Source organism: Colius striatus, chromosome 6 (genome assembly GCF_028858725.1).
Source record: "Colius striatus isolate bColStr4 chromosome 6, bColStr4.1.hap1, whole genome shotgun sequence".
NCBI classification, from domain to species: domain Eukaryota; kingdom Metazoa; phylum Chordata; class Aves; order Coliiformes; family Coliidae; genus Colius; species Colius striatus.
Window position 1 is genome coordinate 2762246 of NC_084764.1, and position 14792 is coordinate 2777037.

At 41.4% G+C, this 14792-nt stretch overlaps 1 protein-coding gene across 2 annotated transcripts in view; it reads right to left on the reverse strand.

The window, feature by feature from the left end:
- Positions 1 to 226: 226 nt before the first annotated feature.
- TTBK2 (tau tubulin kinase 2) overlaps positions 227 to 14792 on the reverse strand; it is an 82721-nt gene continuing 68155 nt past the window's right edge. For both annotated transcript variants that reach the window (XM_061997895.1, XM_061997894.1), the window contains 2 exons: positions 8027 to 9288; positions 227 to 7105 (listed from right to left, as the gene is read on the reverse strand). In XM_061997895.1, the coding sequence (XP_061853879.1) occupies positions 6637 to 7105; positions 8027 to 9288 (1731 nt within the window). In that variant the 3' untranslated portion in view covers positions 227 to 6636. The remainder of the gene's footprint in view (positions 7106 to 8026; positions 9289 to 14792) is intronic.

The following is a 14792-nucleotide window of genomic DNA, read 5'->3' on the forward strand; positions in this document are numbered from 1 at the left end:
TCTTGTAACACAAACCAAAACAAATCACTGTCAAAACACTTTCTCCATTTAAAGTGCGAGGCTGCAGCAGCAAAAAAACCATAGCAAAGTAATCCAGCTGAAGCCTTCTAAGCAATGAAACCATTCTACAAACACAATAAAGAGCTGAAGGTTTGCATGCTGAATGAATATTTTATTTAGAACCAGTTTATAAAAATAAAATACAAAATAATTTGAAAACAGGAACTTAAAACATTGTACAAAGCCTTGGTATGGTACAAATGAGAAAATAAATAATTACAGCTTTATGTACAAATGACCATTACAAGGGCATTAACTCTTTATGTTCTTGGGTGCCTGAGCAAATTTAAAAGGGAGAGAATGGCTTCGAAGATCTCCAAGGATGGGAAGGGATCTGCAATTACTGAACAAGAGAATTTGAAGGACTCAACGTTTGTCTTCCTCGATGGTAACAATCTCAGAACTGCTTTCCACTTGATTTAATCCTGCTGCAGATTTTACTATTGAGGACTTAATTACATTGCATTTTTAGCTAATCCACAGATTTCATTCCTGGTGGTATTGCCCAGAGATTTTAGATCAGCAGCCATTGGTTGGCAGTTTCAGAAAGTCAGTACTTGCCTGAAGGCATTGCTGGTGATTTCTTTAATTTACTAGTTTGGATATTCATAGGAAAGTGTTTGAAAATGGACATCTGTCAGCACAAAAGCACTGCATCGTCTCTGGGCTCACTCTCTGGAAAGTTGGAAGCTGGCAAAGAACTTCAAATTTTAGCATTCTAGCCAAGGAAAGTAAAGAGGATGCAGAGAAGGCTAAGAGGCAACCAATCCTGATCTCCAATCAGATGGAAAACGATGTGAAATAGCCCCAAGAAACCCACCTCACCTTGTGCCAAACCTTTATGACCTTGCCTGCCACGCAACAGATTGGGCTTTGAAAGGATGTGAAGCCAGGCAGGCCAAATTAATTGCACCCTATCTTTAGGAGCAAGCTCATCTGCTGTTAGTACCGGTCCTTCATACAAAAATCAAGTCAATGATTAAGTGATCTCAAAAGGAAACAAGCATCTGTGAAGCAAAGGAATTCTACCTCAGTTGCCACAGTCAGTTGTGGAAGATCAGGCCCTCACGAGTATCCCACTTGTTTTAGAAGAAACCAACCACAGAGGGGACAATCAGCCTCCGTGTTCAAACCTGGACGGCTACAGCAGTCACCAAGTTAATACCTTAGCCTTGGAAACAACACACTCCTGTGTTCTTCTCCTTGTGAAAAACCCTCAGAGGTGGGTGTTCAAAAGCCTGATTATTTAAACCCCAGGGAAATGAGTGATTAAATACACATCATTGCAGAAGGTTATTACACAATCCGGGTGGACTTCTGTATCGTTTTTAAGGAAAAGGAAAGCTGGCTTCAAGCAGACACTGAGGTATTCCCGTGTGACCTGCATGCTCATGCACTCTGCATGGATTAGCTAAGAACTGCCTGTATGTGGCATGTCATCCAAACACTGAACCTCTCTCCTTTTGCCAGTGTTACTGGTTACTTGTCAATAATTGACACCAATGATGTCTGTGTCAAATGCAGAACAGCAAACAAACCCCTTCAGCTCACTGCCCACTTCAGCAGCTAAAAGTAGAAGAATGAAAATACTGTGGGCTGTTCCACAAGTTTCAGAAACAGACTGGTTGAAGAAAGGAGGCACAGATAACTGTCAAGGCTTTGGTGTGTATAGCTGACAATTCTCTGAGCACTTCTTAGAGGGGAAAAGCAAAGAGAGGATGTGCCAGAAGGAACCGTGGCATCAACATAAAGACCTAAGCAGCCCCTTGCTCGCTGGAATTGGCATGACAGGCATGGCTCTTGTCACCTCACAGGATCAGTCCTGCAGGAAAAAGTTAACATATACCTATAATGAGAAACTAATTTGCCTTTGAGCTCTCTTTTATTCTCTTAGTCCTTTTCAGAAGATGCTTCTTTAACATGTGTGTAAAAATTGGAGGAACGTATCCTTAGTTTGCCATTAGACCCTGTTAAGAAACTGGATTAATCATCAGAATTTACACCTCTCAGTGTCCCACAAAAATGTCCAGTTCCTTATGGAGAAATTCTGTTTACAGAAGAGAGTCTGTACTGTAAGCCTGGCCTCATCTACATTCTCACTGAAGAGAAAAAGAAAACACTGCTTTTAAGAAACATTACAGTCAACCATTGCATAAATGTAACTGCAATAAGAAGGACTTATGCAAACTTTGCCCAAGTAGGGGGACTATAGGATCAGGCCCTGGAACATGGAAGAGACACAGCATCAGACACAGGGTGTGGCAAAGTTATGGCAGATGAAGAGGACATCAGAGCAAATCAGGCTCACTCTGGCAAATGAATCCCAGTAAGCAGGATGCAATAGCTGAGGCTGTTCCTATCCAGATGTACATACACACATATGTATGTGTGTTTCTGTGTCATAGACAGTATCTGTGCAAGTGTCTGTATGGATACACTTAGGTACTGATGCATATTTATAGACAGAAAGTAAAGACTGTGTGTTTCCCAGCTAGAGTTAACATCCTAATGCTACAAATTATAAATGACAGAGCTCTTGCAAAGGTTTTCTTTCAGATGAAGAATCTTTCAAGCTACTTTTTTTAATGATATAGGACCAGATCCTCCCTTTTACATGAAGGCTGTTTACTGAGGTATGCAAGAAAGCTTGATCTCAAGCATGCAGACTCCAAGGCAAGGATATGTCCAGCTTTCCCAAGACATGACATGGCTGGGGGCTACCAGGAATGCCCCATGTTACTCTCCAAGGGTCTGCCTCCTAAATGATTTTCAAGATCTCATATTGCTCCTGCCTTTGAGCAGTGGAATTCTCTATGCTCACCAATCCTGCTCAAGCAGTAGCTAGAGGTGCATAGCATCATACAACTTGCCGGGTGTTGCTCTACTGTCTCACACCTTCCATGACTTTTAACAGGGTTTTACTGAAGTAGAAGTTGGCATTTGTCATTAATAATGAGGTTTCTTAATACAGATTTGTGAGGTTGTAACTTAGATTCATTACCCCATGCAATAATGCAGCACGGAAGTCTGTGTGAAATGTTCAGTCTTTTCAAGTTCTGTTTTAGTTTAAAAGGCTTCGTGCCTCGAATTCTCTACAGAAATGCTCCAAAGTTCTGCCCCACAACACAGGAAACACCATAAAGAGGAAATGAGTGTGCAGCACCAGCTCCATGCCATGGCTCCATCTCACTGCCCTCCAAAGACACGGAGGCTTGGAGAGGACAAAGCACAGCGTGACACAGAATACCCGTAACCCTTCCCTACACTGCAGAAAAACCTGCCACGTCCCTGGTAAGTTGTTGCAGATAATCTTCTGTAAACCATCCATTCACACTCTGCACATGGGCCACACACATGGATGTTGGTGCTTTTATGCAGAGTCAGTTGCATATTCAAACACTGAAGCTTACAGAGCTCTTGATGAATATACAGGCCCTCTAGAAATATGAAGCTAATATTTATGTGTGAGTTGATCAGCTGACTGGTCACTACATTAACTGATTGCTACATTAGACTACAGTAAGCAATTCTGTAAACTTTTGGAGGGAGGGTGGGTATCAAGCAATACAAATCTCCAGAAGCATGAGTAGTTCAAGAGAAGTTATTCACAATCACTCCACCACTTATACCATCATGATTTCCTCGCTAGATCCCGTTGAATCCACAGCGTGGATCCACTGGGGATACACAGTCCTTTTACTTTGGTCTGCACTGAAAGAAGCCTGGGTCACCAATCATGACTGATATCTCTTTCTCTGTTTTGGCATAGTTTACTATTTTTACATTGGCAAGTAGTTCAAGTAAAAGTGAGTTTCTACAGCATTGATGTGTTTTACACAGTAATGTGTAACAATGGACACGTCTGCATTTTGAAGGCAGCATAAAAAACATCCTTAAGTGGTATATTCTTTCTCACCTGTAAAGCAAATTACCTGTTTCTGGATCCCACTATGCTGGAGAGAAAACAGAAACACCTCAACTTCACCATTTCAGACAAGTAAAGGTAGTAGCTATCAAAACTGACCATGTTAATGCTGGAATAAGCTTACAAGACCATAATAAATGCTCTTCAGAAATAAGGGAGAGAGGAGGCAAAATAACCACAGGTTGCCACACCAACCTTAACAAATAATTCCAGCAGTGCCCAGGACAAAAACGTCTCAATGGAACCAAATTCTCTTGATAGTGTACCATAAGGAAAGATGAGGAAGGGAGAAAGGAAAAGATGGAATTTGTTGTCACATTCATTGACTGTCACTGCCCCTATTTGATGAGCACTTGTAACAATTCAGAACTCACATCGTGACACAGACACAAGTAACCACAGCCCTACCTGTAATCAAAAATAAGAATCTCTTTGAGTCTCTGTTCTTGTTCCCTGTGCAAATGTACACACAAAACCATAGAGAAAGAAAAGCCAAGCTGCAAGACAAAACATTGGCTGGTTGAGAAATCAGCAGTCCTTCCATCTCGGACCAATGTATAAAGGCTGTTAGAATTTGTGCATTCCAGGAATTTTGGGGAGGAAATGAAAGATGCAATGCCAAATGTGTTCAGGGACTACCAGAAAGGGAGCTGTATTATTTGTGGCCCATAAATTACAAATGAAACATGAGAAAGAATGAGTTTATATAAGCATATACATGTATGTATAGATATAAATTTTATATTATATAATTTACCATGAAGACATGCAATTATTGGAATAGCACCTATTATACAATATAATACAGAGGAACAGGACTTTCCAAGGGTACAGGTTCTTCAGAAAAAGCAGGTATACCCTACCTATTGCATTCAACTGTAGTGCTTGAAACCTGAATGAAATTAAGGTTCCACACTGTGCTACATTACGTATGGGAAACAATATACACATTCATAGTAAGAAAAGGGAAAGGAAACAGAAAAGTCAACATAGTCTGACAAAGCGAGTGAGATTCAGTGCAGCTCCAGGGCAGCTTTAATGCAGCATTAGAATGTGTTAGCTCAGAGACAAAATATTCCCTTTTGAATCCAAAGGTATTCATTTGGCTGAGGTGAAATAAAAAAGCACAGATGTTGGCTGGAGGCATGTGACTACAGCAAGCAGATCGGTAACTGACAAGGCTCCTATGCATCCAGTGTCCCCACAACAGGAATAACCAGGGAGAGTTGGCTGCATGTTTCCCTCAAGCTTGAGCTGAGTCTCTATTCTGACCCACTATTCTCCTCTGAATATAGCAAAAGGTGCTGTACCGTTTAAGCTCCCTACAGAGATCCTGGAGGGCACAAGAGTATCTGCCAAACAAAGCCGGAGGAGTTGGACACCACAGACTTTACTGACAGACAGTGAAGCTTGGCTACTGAAAAACCATTTGGGCAAAAGAATGACAAGAATCCAACAATAAAATCACCTCAGACTCCTCTCTGTGCATTTTGCTTTAACGACCAGTACTCTTACCCAGATCGTGTAAGGGTGTTGAGTCACCTACAACCAACCAAATCCACAAAGCAGACAATCTCCTCATCTCTCATCATCTTTTTCTAAAACAAATGACAACAAGAAGCAAATCTGTGTTGGTAATCATCTCTGCACACTAGGACCACTGGTTTCAGTGATCCATAACTGATTGAAGAACAACAGCCAGCAATGACAAAGGGTTCTCGCAGTTAAGGGGGGGACAATAAAACAGGTACTTCTGTTCTCAAGCTTCTTTTCTAACTTACATTGAAATTTAGTGTCAATCTGCAGCATTCAGTGAAAGGCAGACATCTCCTTTCTCTCCTCTCCTAGACAGGAATGCTTTTCCAAATTCTACTGAACAGAGTTTGAAGAACTCCTGAAGAAGTGTAAGGTACAGAAACGAGAATTAGCTTCTTGGATCCTGATTAGTACTAAGCAAATTTCTAAAGGTTAAAAAAACCTGGCATATGTTCACATGGTATTGTTTATTTTACTGTCATCAGTGTCAAGAAAGGGCAAGGTATGTGATACTTCCTTAGGTAAAATCTGTGCCATGGCAGCTAGGGGACGAGGGCACTGAGTGACTCAGAGATGTGTGCAGCTCAAAAAATCAGAGAGAATTCTAAGGTAGAAACATCATCATCTTCTGAATTGTGTGCTTCTCTAAAGCTGTGACAATATGCTTGAGCAGTACATCATTTTGGGAAGAACCATGGCGTGTTTTCTTACACACTCCTCGAGTATGTAAGGCCTTAAAAAATCAGGCCAAATCTAGCTAGGCAAACTAAAACCACAGAAATAAATACCCTTTTCAAACACTCACCTTGGAGATGGTTTGTTACTCTCAATGCATTGCACCTCTTTGACTATCTAGTCACTCTTATCCTGGCCTCTACTTCCCTTCTCACGGATCTGCTTGCTGCCTTGCTCTTAGGCAATGCCTGGCCACTTATTTACACAGGATGCTCTGTGATGAATGGTTTATGATGCATACTTTCTTTAAAAAGCGCTGAGTCAACACCTTTTTTTTTAATATACTTCTTTTTTGGATAAGTTTTTTTAAATACACAGTACACAGACACAACATGCATCGGGTTTAGGAGGAGGCTTTATACCTGTCGAGGCCCCAGTTCCTATCTGCTAAGCTTAGTGGTTGATTTACTCTTCCCTGTGGTAGTCTTAGTGTTTGAGGAGTGGTGGAAGGAACTGCCAGATCCTTTCAGACCATTCTTGCTTGGTTTGTTGCAGCAGTGCTCTTGTTGGCAGGATCTCCTAGAAGATGAGGAGCCTGAATGGCTGGGAGGTGATTTACTTCTCCCAAGATGTGGGGATGAACTCCTCTGGTCATGATGGGGTCTCCCAGCCCGGGATGGAGAAGAACTGGCAGTACGGGGTAAGGAAGAGCTCCGAGGGGAGGCACTGGGACTGCGCCGGGGGATGACGGGGCTTTTGGGTGGTGTTTTGGGACTGTGTGGAGATCCTGGACTCTTACACTGGGTAGAACTCCTTGGTCTTTGAGATCCATTCTGAAGGATTTGAGCCAGCCGAGAGAGAAGATCCGAGTCCGAGCTGCTGCTCCCCAGGACTCTGTATCTGCGTAACCTTAGGAAGAAACAAAGAAAGATTATTTCTGTTCTCGTCTGTTCACTAAATTCCATATAAAAAAACAGATGGAAACTAGGGAGGCTGAACTCTTCCCATAGACAAAGGTGTTTGGATCTAGGCTTTGGCTTCTGCAGTGTACAAATCAACACAGTGTTTATGTTTGCATAACCTCGCTCACACCAACAGCCTATTTGTTTGCAGGAGAACCGACAGTTCCTGGTGGTGCTGGAAGAAGTGCACTCACAGAGCAGTGCTTATCACCTCTGTTTTGGCAGGGTACATACTTCACAACATCAGTAGACTCCGATACACAATTTTAGGGGATGATAATGTACACCACAGCTTCCTTCAGAGAGACCCTATCAAAATTCTCCTTATCCTAGTAATGTAGGCACCAAAGAAACCAGATCCTGATGGTCTGTATATAGAAATGACAAAGGGGAGCTGCTAGAATTCACTCTGCCCTCCTTTAATTAGTTGTTTTCACTTAGCCATGATCTGAGCACAGCTAACTAACTCAATGCTGATGGCTCACATCTCCAAACACAAATACCTAAACCAGTTTCATTCTCAAAGGAGCTGGATATGACAGATCCTGTCCATTTCTCTGGGCTTGGGAATAATCAACAGCTCTGGAAAAGTGACCTCACGTGTAAAGATTTAGTTACAGATTCACAGGTGTTAAAATACTGAATTCACATTTATTGATGCCTCAGGTTTCAAGGTGGAGCAGGCTCATTCCTGTAACAGCCTCTCCACATTCACTCCTCAATAATGTCAGATTTCTCAGAGAATTGATGCCTGGCATTTGTAAGAAAAAACTAATTAAAGGATGAACCTTGTGCAGTGCATGGTAACCACAGCCTATGTCAAATCCATTTTCAACCTGAAAACCTGTTTGTGTTTTCTCTGTATTACCTAGCTTCTACCACAGGTCTAGTAGGGGCTTTTCCTGGTGGTGGCCGAGGAAAGAACTGAGCTGAACTCGAACTGGTGACTTGATCAGTGGTTGCCCAGGACACTGGCCTTGGAATCTTGCTTTTTCTGGACTGAGGGCTGCTTGGAGATAAAGAGTTATCTTCTGTCTGTTTGCTGAGATGAGAGTCCAGTGTCAATCTAGAAAACGAGGATAAGACATCATCCTCAGAAAACGCTACTGGAGCAGGGGCCATTTTTTCCTCCAGTGACTTATCAGAGGCACTTGAGAGGTCACCGAGGAAAGATTTGAGCTGCCTCTTTTCCATGAGTAGTCTGACCAAGTCTGTCTGATGGGCCTTTTTTAGAAGAAGCTTTTCCTTTGCTGAAACTGGAGAAGAGGAGTCTGATGTTGAGTCTATCTCTTGTGCTAAAACTGGGATTCGGCTCTGCCTGAATACAAAAGGAGGTTTAACTAAGTCCTTCTTAGATCGATGAGAACTCTCATTCTCTGAAATGCAGTGGAACAACTCTCCATTCCTGGGAGCATTTTTCTCTTTTTTGTCCTCCTGGTGCAAAAAAGTACTAAGGGCCACTTGGTGGCATTTCAAGTCTTGGATATGGACTTCTTCCTTACTAGAATGAAAACCGTTTTCCTGAAGAGGTTCTGTTTTGCTTGCCTGTCTATTAACGTGTGCGTTGGTAAGCCTTGAGGGAGACAACTCTAATGGTTTAGGTGCTATCGACTTCAGAACCTCATCTTGGTTTGGCACCAAACTGAGGGGCCTTGGCTTTGATTCATCAGCAGCTTCAGTATTTGTTAGAGGTTCTTCCTCTGCAGACTTCGAGTTTCCTGGCAGAGAAGAGTTCTGTTCTTTGCTTCGCATGTCGACGGCGTCCTCAGAAACCCCTGCAAGCCCTTCTTCCTCAGCCTCCTCTACAGGGATATTTTCAAGTTCTTTCTCTTCCTGTATCCCACTGTGCTCTTCAGGGAGGTCCTTTTGGCTACAGTCCAGGACGTTGACAAGACCTTCCCTGTCAAGCACCTCTTGGCTGATATTAAGTACCAAATCCGGTCTGCTGGCACTAGCTGGGAGTGTGTCTCCTGCCACAACCAAGCCTGGCAAACTTTCCTTTGGGGAGGAAAGTTCCACGGTGTGTTCCATAGACTGAGCATCCTGCTCTCTTTTCTCTAGCTGGTGGCCATAATGAAAGCTCTCGGAGGCAGACTGCGTGGATGCCACTGAAGGTCTAGGTATTGTTATCTGCATTGGAAAAATCAGAGAAGGAAAAGGTGAGAGGCTCAGGAATGTTACACACATAACGTTCTTTAAATAGCATTTTTTGACTCCATGTCTTCAAGATACACTATGTAATGATTCCTATGAATCACAATGTTCAAATAGTACCTAGTTTAACCAGTTACATCTAGGCAATCAGGAAAAAACCACCCTATCAATCCAAGACAGAAATGTGTAACAGGTAAAAACAAGCACAGTCTCAGTGGAAAATGTTGCAGTTATCAAGTAACTCTTCTGAAAATGAGACCCAGCCTAATAGGGAGGCTTTTGATCTGTTTTACAGTAGCTTGAATCTTCTTGTTGTATGTAAGTATAAAATCTTTAACAAGCACACAACGGTATTTTTAGATGAGAACAGAAGACAAAGAACACAGTGAGGTTCAGATTCAAGAACAGACTGAAATTTCAGCAGAAGTCAGGTACTTTGTTAACAAAACAATTAATAAAAGCTTTTCTTTACCTAATTAAAAAGAACCACAGAATACCCACATTTTAGTTCACTAACACTTTCCTGAGTACCCAAATTTTAGCTATTACCTTCCCAATAGAAGCTTATGCTTCATTTTCACTAAGTGACCTGACTGGGATATCTCCTTACCCAAGAGATTCACAAACTAAACAGTCACACATCTAAATCTCCTAACAGGTCTAATCCAACAGATGCTCCAATATACAGTATTGAGTCAGAGCCCCTCTGAAAAACAGTTGGTTATGATGAGTGCTGCCTCTATCTTAACTGTTAGTGGAGACCTTCAGGAAACGAGGAACATGCATCAGTATCTCTATCTGAGGGATGTGAGCCCACTCCCCTCAGTTCCCATCAAGCCTGGCCAAAACTAGAATGGATTTGCTTCTCCGTTGAAGTCAGGCCACTGTACAGATGGAAAGGTGAGAGCCCTGAGGTCAGTGTGTGAGAGAGCACATCAGCGAGAGGAGTTTTTCCTCTAGGGCCAAGGGAAGAGGCACTCTCACATGAAGAGGAGTCCTAGATTCTGGTTTATACATTTTGGATTGAGCCATTTGGTATTAACAGTAAAAAATAACAGGGCTACCCTTACATCTTTCTCTACATGGACAGAGAGTTCAACTCCTTTTTCTCTTGTATTCTTTAGCATCGTGGATCTGACAGATCCACCCAACAGAAAGTGGAAGTCTGGCTTTGGACATAAAGATCTTCTTGGTGCACTGATGGTAGAAAAGACAAACAGTGATAGCCTGTTTCCAGTGTTGCCAGGATTCTGCTGTGTTACAAAACAGTTTTCCCTTGACCTTGTTGCAGAAATTATACATGCTGCCAAGCTTATGCAAAAGCTTGCACGTTGGTGCTACTGGGTGACAGAAACCAAGCTCATCCCTGGGGGCCTGTAACAATTTATACTGTGTATTCAAACCTTACAAATACTGAACAACTACCCAAAATAAGGAATGGGAACTGAGAGTGAAGGAGATTTATTCAGATTCCCCATGAGAGCATAATAGCTTCACTGCAACTTGTGCTGACTTTTTTCAGAGTCCTATATAACAACATTTCCATCGTTATGGGTGCACATTTCCCTCCATGAAACACAAGCACTCCTATTATAAACAGTCAAGCAGAACAAAACACGAGACACAAATCCCAGGCATAAAGCTGAATTACAGAGAGGACAACTGTTTAAGTTTAAGAAATTATTTCCATGCTCTAAAATGCATTCTGAACCTCTCTGATTTAACTAGGGCAGTTTTGGGGTTTGAACCTCAAAATGTGTAATCCTAATTTAGAGACATCTAGAAAGAAATAATTTATTAGCTTTGTAAGTAGAATTAGCTGTTACACTACAGAAAATAGTGGTTTTCAGTGAGGGAGGGGTGTGGAAGGTAGGGAAGAGCAGAAATGGAAGATAACTGAACTCTTGTTTCCCCAAGCAGACTTAAGCTGCCTGTAGCATCTTCCCCAAGTTGAGATTTATGGAAACAGGGAAAAAAACCAAACAAAAACAAAAAGCCTCACTGAGACTTGCAGCAAGAGGCTACTGTTTGTCTCCCTGATAATTCCTTTGTAATTTTGGGCCAATATAGTCCCTTCACGTTTGCTGAATTTCAATGGTACTTGGAGAAACAAATTGACATCATCGAGTTTTGGCAAAACAACTCTTCTCATCTACTCTTACTCTCAGTCTGGGGTTTCTCCTCTGAAAGAAACACTATTGCCCTTTTGAGTTAGAGAAGTCTTTCTTACTTCAGAAGCTTCCTTGTGACAGAATCCAAACACATCAGTTCAACTATAAAGGAAGTAGATGGTTTTTTAAAAGGTCAATTAGTGTCTTAACCTTGAGCATTCAACAGAAATGGTTTAGCACAAGTTGTGCACAGAAAGGGATGAAACTGGAGGAAACAATAAAAGAAAAGGTCTAGGAAACTGGGCAGCCACGCCATAGGTTTCCAGAAATCTCTTGGAAGTAGCTCTGAGGCGACACATCATGATCATAAATAATATTTGCATCTTCTTTTCTTCTGCCACTAATTAAAGTCTTATCCCATGAGATCCCTACAGCTAATCATGTCAATTTTGTAAAACATTCAACCCCAGGAACAAAGATTATGATGTGATGTGAGGAATTCACCCAAGAAACATGTGGAGAATGGACTTCAAAATGCTGCTCTCTGCTCACTGTGATCATCAGTTTGTAACAGTGTCTCCCTGATTAGTGCAATTCCCAGGCTTCAACGGGAGTTGTGTGATACAGCAGATACTGAAAAAGGCTGAGACAACAGATGGAACGATGAATCTGAGGTTCTCCTTTCACACTGAACTACTTGAAGGAAATGATTACCACCACAGACTTGAATCCTTCCCTTCATAATGTCTTAATTCCTTTCTGATTTCTCAAATTAGCACTTGACCAAGATGAGAAATTAGACTGCATCTTCTTCAGGAAACACAACAAGACAGCGAATGTGATGTTAAGAAGGGAAAACAACAAAACAGTAACAACACAAATGTCTTTTGGACATCCTTTATGACAAACTTTTGTCTCTTTAAACCTTTGACAGGCTGCAATAGCAAGTGATATGCTTGGATGAAATCCTCTGTGAACACAGGCAGCAAAATGCAGGAGTGAAATACTGCAAAGTTCCTAAATCTGAACGATCTAAAGGTGTCCATATGAATCACTGCACAATACCAGCAGCTCAACAGCTGACCTCTCAGCAATAGCTTCTTCCCTCCACTCCTGCTGTCTGCTTCTTCTGCATGCACACCAAGGGCTGTCCTGTCATGACTTCAGGCCTCTTAGAAACGTGGTGCACAGACCTGTCATTCAGCTAATCCTGTCATTATTTGTAACTTCTCACGTTAATAAGCCATTACTGTATTACTTGGCATTCTGAAGACACTTGACCTAATCAGTTTGCTCTTCAGAACTTCTTTCCTGCCTTAGTAAAGTTTGGGTATCCATGACAGCAAACCTCATGTATCTTTTCTCTTTCCCCTGCTTCCCTTTTTCATCTATTGTTAGCTCTGGCACCTACCAGGATTGTGACCAATGAGTCTGCAACTTCTGCCACACCAACCAACCTCCCTGACTCTTTCCAGTTCACCAGCTTCCTCTTACCTCATGAGTTTTCCTTTACTCATGTCACTGAACTTCTATGTCCTTTCACAACTCTATGTCTCTGCAAAGAAACTTGAACTGCAGTTTGCATGAAAACCTAAAGGGTATGTTAGTGCACTGGAAATTACTGCCAGGGACATTCTTGTGTGAATTAAACCAATGCTAGACTTACATCTCTGTAGACAATTCACCTAGCTTATTGGTTAGAACAGCCCTTCTACTTTTCAAACTAAGCCCTACCTGCTCCTATCCTTCCCACTGACTTTTTACAGTTTAATTCTTTGTATCACTTACATTCCCTTCATAGACTAAATGTACAGCTGGTAAGAAGTTCAATACAATTAATCCCAGATGTACTAAACTACATTGGCTATTTCTACAGACACACTAACACAGGGATAAACAGAACAAATATATGCCTGTACTTCGTGGTGTTATGGAACACAGGACCAGAGATGACTAAGTTTTGATACTAATTCCCTGCTATATATATGATACTGCAGGCATTTGTAGCAACTCATAGTCCCCAAGACACTACTTTCCATTGTTACAAATTCACACGTGCCAAATCCTAGTCCTAAACTAACGAGAAGTAAAATATGAAGGTTTACTTATATCTGTTTGAAAGGAGAAGCATGTTGCTTTCCACAGCTCTTCACTTACAATTTTTCTGCTATCCTATAATGATAATTTTGGCATAAATTTCTATGGAGGTTGAAATAAATAGGAAGAGGATGGACTACAGATGCAGAGCTGTGAACGTGCAAGACGACTGTGCTGTGATAGGTATTGTTTGAGGATTAAGAACACATAGATCAGTGTGTACAACCTTTCTTTCAGGTTTATTAATACTGGCTTAATTTCAGTACTCTTTAAATAGCTTCCCTTGATCAGTTATTCTTGTATCATTCACCAGGTTAAGGAAGATTTGTTGTTGTGGCATAAACCCATATTCTCAAACATCCAGTAAGGCACATAAATACTGATGGCTCTAAAAGCAGTACCTTCAATTGCTGTTAAAGAATGACTGTCAGTGTAATAAATGGCTAATTGGTTTGGTAATATGACTGAAACAAGTACTCATTCAATTTGAAACTTCTGCTATGATTAACCAATTAAAGAATATTCCTGAAATGTACTTACATTGCTGGAGACCTGGGAAGCAGCAGCACTTACAGACTGTTACTCCATAACACACAATACTCCTGTCATATGCTCCTACTAAAAACGGGCTGCTGCTGTAACATTTTTCTTGAGTTCCACAGAGACAGTCTTTTCTAACAAAGAAAGCATGAATTTGCCTTAATTCACAGTTCAGAGACGTGAAAAGATGGCAACTGAAGCCTATTTCACCTTCCCCTCTTGGGCTATTTTGTCCTTTACAGAAACTGAACTCTTACCTAACCGTGGTTATTTTTTAAAGTCACAAAAGCTCTAGAGATTAAGAAGTATTTTTGGAAGCTGGGCCACTCAGAGATCTTTTTCCTCTGGAATGTTGGAAACTACTGATTCTAATGAAGGCTGCCATTTTAGTAACAAAGCCAGTGAGTGAAAACCACACTTCAAGAAGCACGATACAGTGGGTACTTCTAAATCTAGATTTCATAAAACATCTACCAATCTTCAACAGGAGGTCAATTAGTTCTCCACAAGAGGTCATGTTCAAGTATATTTAGGCACTCACTTAAGAAGCAAAATAGAAGACTACAAATTAAAAGGTTCCTTCTCTAAGAGAGGACACCTTAAGTACAAAGTGTCATAGCTGGGACAAAAGCTGGACTCAATGGTCTCAAAGCTCTTTTCCAGCTGCAATGATTCTATGATTCCATGTATTATTTAATGACTGGTGCAACCATTTTTGGTATACAAAATGCA